The 12,831-nt window shown below is 38.3% G+C and overlaps 2 protein-coding genes across 3 annotated transcripts in view; both read right to left on the bottom strand.

The window, feature by feature from the left end:
• Window positions 1–7,115, bottom strand: part of LOC135480270 (divergent protein kinase domain 1B-like) — a 34,993-nt gene extending 27,878 nt beyond the window's left edge. For both annotated transcript variants that reach the window (XM_064760063.1, XM_064760064.1), the window contains exon 1: window positions 6,821–7,115. The gene's annotated coding sequence lies outside the window, so the exon portion shown is untranslated. The remainder of the gene's footprint in view (window positions 1–6,820) is intronic.
• Window positions 7,116–8,871: 1,756 nt separating this feature from the next.
• LOC135480626 (transmembrane protein 218-like) lies at window positions 8,872–12,542 on the bottom strand. The gene is made up of 3 exons (XM_064760515.1): window positions 12,348–12,542; window positions 11,608–11,713; window positions 8,872–10,431 (listed from the first exon to the last, which is right to left on the bottom strand). The coding sequence occupies exons 1-3, from the start codon at window positions 12,452–12,454 to the stop codon at window positions 10,309–10,311; spliced, it is 336 nt and encodes a 111-aa protein (XP_064616585.1). The 5' UTR covers window positions 12,455–12,542; the 3' UTR covers window positions 8,872–10,308.
• Between the last annotated feature and the right edge of the window lie 289 nt (window positions 12,543–12,831).

Genomic DNA, 12,831 nt, shown 5'->3' with positions numbered 1-12,831 from the left:
ACCTGCTAATAAATCCTTCCATTACATAGCTAGAAAAACTAACATGAACTTTACCAAAGCACTTGCACCAGGAACAGCCATTATTGCAGCTGTGGTTGTGAGAAGCACTTTTAGTGTGGGACAGCCAAATGGCCTGTAATTTTCAGTACTCTGATACATGTACTTCCAACACTTTCACATGCTTGCAAAGTGTTCATTCAAGCATACATGTATTCTGAGGGAATTATTTTATGAAGCCCTGAAATTGGCCATCTCAACCGGTGTATTTTGTCTTCAAAATAAAACTAAAAAGGTGCAGAAATCTGACTGAAACTTGGTCTTATATACATGTATATGAAAAGATTAAGGAATTAGGGTACTGTTTGTTCATGCACACATGTGTAGGACTGTAATGTGTCTGTAATATCAGGTCACTTCCTGTTTAACATGCATGTGTGCATGTGCACTTTAGCGGCTGCCTGTTACAGGGTTATTACTGGGCTAATATAATAATTGCAATGTGAAAGCTCAGTCAGGCATGTACATATATGTATGTACATCTAATGAGATTAGAATTATGCGTTTTGCTCCAGCTAAACCTACACGCATAAACCACATGTACACGCATAAACCTGGAACTCAATTGCCCAGTGCGTATAAATATAGGTTTAGGCCACAAACTACATGCACCTTGTATATGTAGTAGAACATGTACAATATACGAAGTATTCAAGTCTGTCTTGTTACTGAACATCGAGTGGGAGGGGCTGGTCTTCATGTTAAATCTGTACATTTGTGCACATGGGGCAGATTGCAAACAGCCTCCCCATACTCCCCCCCAACCCCTCCGCCCCCCTCCTCCCCCATGCCCACACATAATAAAAGCCTATGATATTCCATAACAAGTCGTAGTTATGCATCATTATGATCAAAATTCCTCAACTTAATAATGCCCTTTAATCATTTACCTGATCTGAATGCAGCACCCAATTACATGTTCAAGTCACTGCAATTACAGTCTGTAAAAGCCTGTATAGATATTAACCCATTAGGAGAAGTCAAGCCGTGTGGAATGTTGAGTCAGACATGTTACGACTCGATCTTGTCTCCATGACAACAGAAAATTTACACAATACACTCAACACTTGGTTTTTACATCTTCAAAGTGAACCGCAAAAATTTTGGGCCTGGAACTGAGAGTTTCATAACTGAGAGTAAATACCTGTTGACGGTCGTGTCAATTTTTTTCTAGAATTTGTAGATGTGTGTGCACTTTTATAGCTTATTAAGTAATTACTAATTAGTACTGAACTGTACAAACATGTACATTCTATAATTACCCTCATTCCTCAACCTTTTCGCACAAAAAACTTTCAGGGCAATTTATGCACATTTGCACAAGTTCATTTCGGAAAATGAATTACATGAATGTATAATTGTTGGCTTGGCCAATTTCAGGGCTTCACAAAACAAGTAATTTTATCAGGATACAAAGAATAATGCCTTCAGAATATGCTTGAATAAACATCTTGCACACATGCAAAAAGGTTGAAGAATTACAGTAACTCAAAACACCCTGGCTTGTTCCCTTTGGATTTCAGAATGTGACACTGAACATGTCAAAACGGCAACACATGGTTAATTCATCTGATCATCAACAATAGCACAAAAACTGTTACATTTCTGTAAAAGGTATTAGGACAGCCACAACCACTGATGTCATGATTTTTTCAAATGCAAAGGGAGGTAAGCAATGGACATTTCGTATACATGTACAATTTTAACTTCGATAATTGTTAACATTTATTTTAAAAATACTTAAAGGGATACAGATCAATCCTGATTGGCTGACAGTGAAGATAGGGTTTCCTGGGTTAAATCTTGCAGCCTTAGTCACGCATGAATAAATATACCATATTCAATTTCAGCTCAGACAGGGCATATTCTGGACTTGCCTACCTTTCACACCAGCCAATCAGCATAGATTCGGTATTACTTTAGAGACATGAAAACTATTAATCCCTTTTTTCTTACTCCTCAGATATATACTGTTAGAAAACTGCAAATATTTAGGTACAGATTTATAATAATTAATACCCTAATTCCACAACCTTTTCACATGAGAAAGAACAAATTTCAATGCAATTTATGCACATTTTTATTTTGAATAGGCAAATATATTGGAATAGGCCAATATTTGGAGACAAAATAGCAGTGGTTGGATTGGCCAATTTCAGGGCTTAACAAAAAGTATAATTTTATCAAACAACACACAATAATGTCTTTAGAATATGCGTGAACAATGACCTTGCAAATATGCAAAAAGGTTGATGAATTACAGTACCAGGTATGCAAATTGTTACCATGAAAATAGAAAAAAACACACACACAAACACAGAGAGGAAAATACATTTTTGACTGATGCTAGATATCTAGTTAGTGGGGGTGATTTTTGGCATGACAATTGTTCAGAATACATCTGAACATGCAGAGTTACGATTCAGATAAAAAAAAAACCCATAAAGATTCTCATGAATAACCATAAGTCGAGTGGACACAATTGAGTCACTTTATCTTGCATGTAGCTCGGAGGCAGCTGCTATCAAAACTGTTCTTTACTACAGCTTTATTCAGGGATTAGCAATTTTAATTTGAAGGTTCAATGAACTGTAAGAAATACATCCTGGATTTAATCATAGAGCATCACAGTTCTGGATAATGCCTTTTTAGTGCATGGAAAGTTCCAGAGATCGCGTGATCAAAGTGACCTTGAATATTAAGATGTACTGGGACGCCATCAGGGAGTAAAACTGCGTACAACACAAGAAATTGAAAGTACTATTAACACCCTGTTACACTGTACATTTAATATATTTATTTGTTTATTTGATTGGTGTTTTGAGTACGTCGTACTCAAAAATATTTCACTTATACGACAGTGGCCAGCATGATGGTGGGAGGAAACCTGGCTTAGCCCAGGGGAACCCCAGGAACATCCGCAGGCTGCTGGCAGACCTTCCCACTTACATACATTTAATATATGTTGCTGAGGTATGTGTGCGTGTACAGATATACTATACACACTTACCATGTACATGCACGAAGATGAGAGAATTAATAGATAAAAAAGATTTACATGTATTAGTATTCTTTTAAAGAAATGACAACAAATAATATACATGTAACATCAGTCGTTTTGCAAAGTGGGGGGTGGGGGGTGCATGGAAACAGGCCTAATGGTCACTGCCATTTATTTCTCATTTGTTTGGTACCTCTATAAATCAACTTATAATCTAGATTTCTTACACGGCCACGGGATGTGCCACGAGCAGCCAGAATAATGGAATGATGATTTCACTCCATTCATATTTATTTATTTATTTATTTCATTGGTGTTTTACACCATACTTAAGAATATTTCACTTATACGACGGCGGCCAGGATTATGGTGGAAGAAACCGCTGCAGAGCCTGGGGGAAGTGGGGGGAGCCCACGACCATCTGCAGGTTGCTGCCAGACCTCCCGCATACATGTACTGCTCACAGCAACCACATGGTTGAGTCATCATCTTGGGTCATCATGCCACAATGGCACATTCACCATCTCTGCCCACAGAGGCCCAAGCAATATTCATACCCCTTGGACATATAGCTATCAGTAATAACAGTTTTAGCATTACATCAGTAGGCACACCTGTTGCCTTGAGTTAAAGAAATGACTCATGCCTAATTCTTGATAACATGGCAGAGATTTCGATTTTCTCAATGTGTGCAATTTTGCATAACTTTATAAACGAGATGACTCGATTATGCAACATCACAAAAAAAAAATTATTTTAACATTAGGTGGATAAAATATCGCGGCAGCGGCAAGCAGGCGGCCAGGTGGTAGATACCGCTGGAAGGTATAGCGAAATGAAGAACATCAAATGATATTGTGAGAAGCACGGCTGATTATAGACTAGAAATTATAATGTGTAAGACAACAGAACACTGCATGTAAACAGCATATATAAATTGTGAACGTCAATGTTTTAATCTGGTTTTGGATGTGGAGAAGGGCTTTGTGTTAACTCTCATGTTATTTAGACAGTGTTTTCACCTCTGTTAGCCCATAGCTAAGCTGCAACGTTCCTATGGTGATGCACATTTTTGCTTTAACCCATATGTAATCCATGCGGACAGTTCACTGAGAATAAATAGTAGCCAAGTCCCGGCAAGGACGTGCTGGCTGTTCGAACATTTTTTCCAACGTAACTTTTTGTTATGAATTTACTGTCGGGACATGGCGGAAGTTTGAATTCAACACATGGTGGATGTTGGTTTGCTTGTTCGATTCAAACGTTTTAACGGCTGGATTACTGTTAAAAGAAGGATTACCAATGTGGCTGTAACATAACTAGAGTTTAGTTGACTCAGAAATCAGTGTATACCACATGTAAGGTAGGGTTCCAGCTGTTAGTTTTAGTCAACTGTCCATGTGGATTAGATTACAGCAAAGCTGGGCATTACTGTAAGAATGTCACAGCTTATCTTCGGGCTACATTGCCGTGTGTGAGTGAATGTCAGCAATCTCTAACAATTAATGGACTTGCATATACTTATGAAATGTACAGTGTATGTAGCCAAGAAATCAGCTGTGAACTTTTAATATTGTATAAGGTCTACCCTTTTCTTCTGACATTTTGAACACTTGGTCTGCTCATTTTAGCCAATACATATATGTGATTCTAGCAGGAATATTGAGTTTCAATTGAGACCAATCTAATGAACAACTCGTATCTTTATTTTTCCAGAAGGCTGGTAAAGAAATGTAATACTCTACATTTAACACCACTAAAAAGCTGTCCCAGTTTTTAGAAGAATTAGGGTAGTTTGGTAGCAGTCGCCGCGTATTAGTAAATGTAAGTCATCCTTAGACCAGATTTTCGGGCTACAGTTGCAACTTGCAGCGCCCATGACCTTTACCAACTCCATACCATTTATGTAAAATAAGTGGTTAACATAGTCCATTTATTTAGAAGGGCTCAGTGTGCGATTTTAAAATTCTGACATTCATCGTAACACTGAGTCCATCACCGCCTCTCAAAATTGCTGAATATGTGCGCACTCCGACTCCATTAGGCTGATTTCAACATGTTCAATGAAGTCCGTGCTGACAGCACCCAAACTTACGTGCACTAAAAATAAAAGTTCTCCTTTTTGGGCCTTTTGTGGTTGAATTACGAGGATTGAAATTGGTCTTGCAGATGGCAATGGAAATATAATACTAAAATAATATAATAATAAAAAAAAGTCTTCAAAGAGAAAACAAATATATAGGACACATGTACTTCAGAGTCTAATCAAAAAATACATCAATATATATAAAACAAGATAAAGCACCATGTAGTTTGAAGAGAGAAGCTATATATATTCACACATACCAAAAAAACACCACCACAACCAATAGTGCTGTCCCTGCAACTGTCCCAACCAGCAGGAGAAGTAACGTAGTGGGAGATGGCCCATTACCAACCCCTTCCTTTCCCCACCTCTGCTGGCTGGAACCCCCTACACATATGTACAGAGAAACAAACCAAGTTAGTGGGAAATGGCCCCTTTCCCATCCCGTTTGGTTTGAGCAATGCACTTGTGCAAGTGTGTTAGGGACATAGCGCTATGAAAAGATTTTCTAAAATAATAACACATCTAAGTATAACTGATACAGTTAAAGCATACATACATACATACATACATACATACATGTATGAACATCTCATTTGTTATCAGACTATAACTGTGATTTCAAGTAGCGTGATTGAAAGATTGACATAGGGCTTCTATAGTTCAAGGCCTTTAAGTGTAAAACTTTCTGTCGTGTAACTTTTCTTGTCCTTCATTAGGAAGATACATGTAGATATAACATTATGTTGATCTGAGAACAATATTGTGCAGCGGTTTGTTTGGAGGGAACAGCTGTTAATTATAGTTTGGACAGAGATTATGCACATGTAATGCTTTATAGATGATACAAAGAATTTTGTACTTTACCCTTTTATTAAAATGCATCAATTTTAATGCATCTGGAAGAAAGTAAAGTTCTTCTAGATGTGTTTATGCTTTCTTGTAGAACGAAACAAGAAGCTTTTTTATGTAACTTGGCTATCCTTTATCTATTTTTAATGGAACAGTTTAACTGAACATAGTTGCATTTTAAACCCAGAAGCAGGTCATGTGACACTTCAAAATGGTTGTCTATGGCAAGGCATTCGGTACCCCTGAAGTTCTAGCAGTCAGAGTGACCATAAGGCAGCAAGTGTATTAGTTTCACTGGTATGGATAGTAAATTAAGATGTACTGGAGATTCCACTGGAAAATTACATATAAATGGGAAGAGGATTTGAGTTGGATTGCCATAAGTTGGAAAGTTTGAAATCTGCGCCATGTTTTTTGCGAGGCGGTGATGGACTCAGTGTTAAGATGAATGTCAGCATCTTAAAACAGCACACTATCCAACCTGATGGAGTAAGACGGACTATGCTCAACTGTGCAACATTGCCCTAGCTCCACGTAGTTGCATAAGAGTTACCACAAGGGATGGTAACCGTAAAGTACAGGAGGCTTTTGCTTGCCATTATGTGCAAAGAAGATTCTTCAGAAAGGTTATCAATTTATTCCCGACCAAAGCGGCACCTTTAACTTTACAGCTCCCATAAAGGAATCTGATCTCGTCGAGACCCACTTACGACTTCACAGAGTGATCAAATTTCGTTACTACAGCAACATTTCAATCTTTCTCACCTATCACAAACGATGTTTTGAATGCAGACTGGCTTCATCATCCAACATTCACAACTTACCTTTAATTTCATGTTGAAGCAGTTGGGTGTATTTTCCATTTCGACCGAATTCAAGAGCCTGATTTGAGACTTGACATAAACACTTCAGGTTGTTGTTGCTCAAACAGTTGGGCTGGGCGACGTATGTTTTGACTGAAATCGCACAACGATTACCTCCCCTTCCTCCAGGTAAAGTTATTTTAGCCTCGTCCAGTCGAAGCCTAATTAAAGACAACTGAAACTAATATGACGGTTAAATTGATTTAACACACGATACTCTGTGCTTGGCTGGGCTATCAGCCGTCAGCATGTACCAACCCACACACACATGCCCAATGATGACAATGTAGCGAAGAGCCACAGCCTGGGCTCTCATATCTACACGTACACATCCTATAAGACATGCGCTTGAGAGGCCAGACTGGACTATGAGTGGATATGGATGCCAGGAGCTAGCTACGATATCCGGGCTGATCTACCCTAATTCTTCTAAAGTTTGAGACACATATTAGTAGTGTTGAAAGTAAAAAATATTACATTTTTTATCAGCTTGTTGGAAAAGTGAAGATATAAGTATGTTGTTCATTTGATTGTCTAACCATGTGAGAAAAAAGGAATTCAATATTCCTGCTAGAATTACATATACATAGGCTAAATGAGCAAATCAGGCGTCCCAAAACATAGAACAAATAGGGTAACACTAACTCAATTCATGACTGTACCATCGGTATAGCCTTTTGTAACTTTGTTGGTTTCCATGATGCTTAATTTATTTATTTGATTGATGTTTTATGCCGTACTCAAGAATATTTCACGTATATGGCGGCAGTCAGTATTATGGCGGGAGGAAACTGGGCAGAGCCTAAGGGAAACCCATGACCATCAGCTGGTTTCCGACAGACCTTCCTACATATGGATGGAGAAGGAACCCATGAGCTGGACTTGTACTCACTGTGACCACAATGGTGAGAGGCTTCTGCTGGGGTGCTAACCCCCTCGGCAAGCTCTCTCACCATCCATGATGCTTAATGTTACTTTCAGCATTATTAATACTGTACATCTCTTTGAACACTGTAGCAGGGATGTTCTCATGCTGAACAGGCTACATGTAGTGCTGCCTCACTGGGACGCCAAACCAAAGATACCATACAGGAAAAGATACAACTCCAACCCGTCACATTGGCTTGGGCTGACCATGCAGTGCCTGGTCAAGCAGTGGGCCATTCCTTTTTTTATTTATCTGATTGGTGTTTATTGCCTAATAATCTGATAAGTATCAAATTAGGAAAAGGGTCAGGGGCCATCTGAAAAATATGGCTGCTTTCTAAAAGTTGGAGTGGCAGCGGTGTGGGTGGGATTTCCATTTACTGTGCTAGCAGGAAACCTTACATGCCGAATGCTTAGAGTGTTTGAGCTGGAAGATAACTAATTGTTGGCATCAACTTTCTTTTGACTCACAAGAAATTTAATGATTAATATGAAACTGAATAAAAGTCTCGTAGTAACCATAACTTAAGGGGTAAGTTTCCTGAAGAAAACCTGTAACCTCATTGGTTTCCCCCTGTCTGCCATGTTATCAAGAATTAGGCATGAGTCATGTCTTTAACCCAAGGCGACTGGTGTATCTACTGATGTAATGCTAAAACTGTTAGCTATATGTCCAAGGGGTATGAATGTTACTTGGGCCACTGTGGGCAGAGGTGGTGAACGTGCCAATGTGGCATGATGACCCAAGAGCCCCTCAACCATGTGGTCGCTGTGAGCTGTACATGTATACGGAAGGTCTGGCAGCAACCTGCAGATGGTCGTGGGTTTCCCCTGGGCTAAGCCAGGTTTCCTCCCACCATAATGCTGGCTGCCATTGTATAAGTGAAATATTCTCGAGTACGGCGTAAAACACCCATGAAACAAATAAATAAATAAAAGTAATCTGATCAAGGCAGTCTTCAGTCCTTTTTTACAGTTTATAGCAACCATCCAAAGCCCCCAGCTATTTTGACAAATTTTTTTAATGGCATTCTAACATGAAACAGTTAAATATACAACACTGGACAAATTTAGTATGATTGCATACAATTTATTTTCCACCAAAAACATGACCATGTAGATCACTTTATTTGTTCTACAGAATAATTGTTATACCCATAATGGGTCCTGAAATTAAAAAAAAAAAAGTTGTTTACTTTGAAGTTGAAAATGTTTTGATTTAATATTATTTATCATTCCTATCTTGTAAGTTGCATCATTAGCCTGATTTTTGATATACATGTATACATATTTTTACCCTTTCTCACTTTTGCCCCAAATTCATGAAATTAGAACCAAAAACAGGTTTTGTTTCTGGCCCGAGCAAAAACATGTCCCATTATAATGTGACCTCTGAAAATGGTAACTGCAGCTATTTACTTGAGAAGCCTGGAATATCATTCTGGAATCAGTCTCTAGTTCAAGCGTTCTATTAAACTTATGAATTATTCGCAGAAAAATGTATACCTGTATATATGTATTCAAAACCACAGCCCTTCTTGATTACCTTGCTCTGTATTTATTTTTTCTTTAATATCTGATCGTTGTTTCACACCATATTCAATAAATATACAATCACAAGTGAAAGTAACCAGTGTGTGGTAAACCACTGACCTTACTGACAACTGACAAAAGTTACTGACAAACTTTTCAGTTGCCTATAACAGAAGATGAGCCTCTTTTCTCCCCACTATAACAATGACCTCAGCTGGATAAGTGAAACAGTCTTGAGTACGACGTGAAACCGTCTTGAGTACGAGGTAAACCAACGGTCACATACATTAATAATAATATGACAAAACCTCTTTCAGCTCCAAACAAACCTATAAGTAAACTTTCTGAAAACTTTGCCAGGTCTTCTATGAGGTTGATATGTGGTTTAAAAAAAATACTCGTATGAAATGGATACTATTTAAATGTCAAAGAATGAATGAATACACTATTTTCCATTACATGCATCTAGTTATATGTCAAGACATTTCGCATTAATGTCAGATTGATCGGAGCATTAACAAGATGGGATTTATAACACAATTAACCTGATGCATATAAAACTGTACACACTTTCCAACATTGTGTTAACCAGCCAAGAGAGCAGAAGTGTTTCTGAACTCCCAACATTCAGAAAGCACTCCCTAAAATTAACAAAAGTTAACATGGATACAAGATGCACTCTTAAATCTATTAAAACTGTTTGCTTAACCGTAAATTTCTGGCTAACGCACAGTGCTTTCCAAGAAAATCTGTAGATCTTATGAGGACATGACTTTTTTTAGATCACAGAATTTGCTGTAGTTCACTCAAACACTTAGCCTCAATCACTTGCCCTGAAGAAGCTTGGCTTGTGAATACACACTGACATCTGAACGCCAACTGTTTGTTAAATCTTCATGTACGCAGGTCCATGTTGTGACCTGCACCTCATCTGAGTAACATCCTTTTGCCTTTAGCTCTTTACAGAGTACTTCATCCTCGTACTTTTCTCAGAGGTTTGGCTCGTATGGGTTCGGAAGATGTCCAATGACATACACCACAAATCCACCAATGAGACACAGTGCGCAGGCCACGAGCAAACATGTCCTATACACTATTGTGTAATCATAAATCTGCCAAACAAAACACAAAATTCAAAAACCCAATGAATTCTGCAAAATATCATATTTTTTTCATGCCAAGGCAACCATAAAAAGGTCTTCGGCTTGGCTTGAAGTTGTAGTGATAATCTTCATTTTGACAAAGCAATATATGCTCTTCCTGCAGCCACTAATACTGTACAGATTCTGCTGAAACAGGATATTTAAAGGAGAAGAATATTTAAATATCAATCAAACACCATTGAAAAGAGTATGCATTTCCTCGCAGGTGCATGTCATAAAAAAAATTCTAATATGTACCTCAAGTTGATAAGTTATAAATACTGTCAGCGCCAAAATCCGTTGTGGGCAACTCCATTTTGCCTAAGAACTAGTCCTGAAGTCTTCTGTGTTAGGAGGAGAACAGCCGTCGGAAACCGCCAAAGTGCAGTTTGTACATTTCCGGTAGAACTCTTCTTCCCAGAAGGCAGCGAACAGTACAGTTTCTTTTCCACGTAGGTGGACGTAGGTTCCAAGATTACATGAACAAGCCGGAAGTTTTAACAACTCTTATTGGCTGAGAGGCAACACAACCCCAGCATAAATTACAGGGTGGTAAGGATGGAGGACGCCTTGGACTCAGCGGTTTATGCAAGCTTTGCCGTTTTCAAGTTTTAAGTGTATGGCGAGGAAAAATCACAAAATTATGCACCAGACAAAAAAAATGTGCTCTTTTCAGCCTATAGTGTCATATTTTTAAATTTTCTTCTCCTTTAACAAAGCACAGTAAATGAATTTCTTATTTCACTAGGTCTAATCCCATGAGCTCAATGTTAAGTCATGACTTCAGGTCTCCACCACGTCTCTACTCTATACTGAGAAACCACACTGTTAACACCAAATAACAAAGTTAAGCCTGTCCGATGTCAAACAAATTTAATACCAAATAATTCACAAATTGACATAAAAAATATATAATTTGTTTCTTTGTATATAATTTTCTCACATTAAATGCATAATTGTTATTGTAAGTACGTATACATGACAACCATTATAGTGCAGATGCACTGAAGAGGGCTGGATTTAAACATCCAACCTACAAGCAATTGTGAGATGAAGATTATCGTGACCTAAAGTCACTTTATAGTCTAAGTTTAAACAAGTGAAAATGGTGAAAAGAAAACACCATGAAGTGCTGAACTCACTGACCTTAAAAGCATCCTCATCTTCATCTGGAGACTGCGGCTCTCGAGGGATAAACACCAAAATCACAGTCAGCAACCCAACTGCAGCTATCACGCCAAAACTGCCATACCTGATTGTGATTAATAAAAAGACTAAATATAACAAATAAAACAAAAGAAATGAGCAATTATTTTTGCTTTAAATAGGCTGCCACCAGTTCATGTATTTCGCTGCAAGCCAACATTCGTTTTTCGTTTTTTAGTCTGGAGAAGAGTTACCTGTATTTAATCTTTGTATCCTTTAGTCTGAGTACACTGGCTGCTGGTTGAGAAATATTCTGATACTCCATATTTATGGCTGGTCAAAATACAGTCAGAGACCAGCCCATTTAGCTAAATGGTTTGGAACAGATAGCAGCCTGAATAACCACTCCATCTGACTCTATCTAGTCAAATCCATGCTGTAACAACTCCCCTTCAAATTTCTGTACAAAATTTAACAATGATGATCCAATAACACCATACTCCTGAACTTTCACTCTGGCTTATAAAACCCTATTTAACAACAAAAAAAAAATTGCCTTATATGAAAGAGGTCCAGTTTGTGGATACAGGAAAATGGGGTAAGCGAATAGAGTAAATGAGCGAATTCTTCAACTTCTCACATGATCCCACGTTCAACATGTCAAAACTGCGAGCCAAAGCTAAAATGAAAGCTGAAATTAAACACCATGTGATGTGACTGTCAAACTTCAAAGTACTTACGACGCCGCTCCTTTCGCTCGAGACAACAACAGAGCGACAATCACTGCCAAAGCCCAGAAGAAGGCTAAAACAAAAAGACCGACTCCAATACCGAGTACCCTGGCCATTGTCAGTGGTGTGAAATCTGAAATGAAGACAAAATCTTAAACATTATCTGTCTACAAGTCGCATGTTTCAGCTTGATTTACATTGACAACAAATATGGCGGTAACTTCTCTTGCCTTGCATGCGTCGCCAAAATTGATTGGATAAAGTGCGAGAGGCGAGCTAATGGAAACTCGAGTTGCATTACACAAGGGATATAACTGTCGATTAATTTTTTTTTCACACAGCCACCGATTACCTCCCTTGTCCAATACAGGTACATGTAAAAGGAGGGAGGCGAAGTCTACAGGTGAACTGATCGTAGTAGATTGTCCAAAGCATACGCCCAGTAACTATACCAGCCTGTACCATTTATTGACACCTACTGTCTCTTTACTAT

Source organism: Liolophura sinensis, chromosome 13, assembly GCF_032854445.1.
Source record: "Liolophura sinensis isolate JHLJ2023 chromosome 13, CUHK_Ljap_v2, whole genome shotgun sequence".
NCBI lineage: Eukaryota > Metazoa > Mollusca > Polyplacophora > Chitonida > Chitonidae > Liolophura > Liolophura sinensis.
The sequence above is the reverse complement of the archived record's forward strand: the minus strand, read 5'-3'. Positions and strand labels throughout refer to the sequence as shown.

What these genes read in the sequence shown, in the direction of transcription:
- LOC135480626 (XM_064760515.1), bottom strand. Translation starts at nt 12,454, where the DNA reads ATGGCCAGGGTACTCGGTATTGGAGTCGGTCTTTTTGTTTTAGCCTTC. An exon ending in CGAGCGAAAGGAGCGGCGTC is followed by an intron (nt 11,714 to 12,347) that starts GTAAGTACTTTG and finishes AATCACAATCAG; the next exon opens with GTATGGCAGTTTTGGCGTGA. An exon ending in AAGATGAGGATGCTTTTAAG is followed by an intron (nt 10,432 to 11,607) that starts GTCAGTGAGTTC and finishes TTTGTTTGGCAG; the next exon opens with ATTTATGATTACACAATAGT.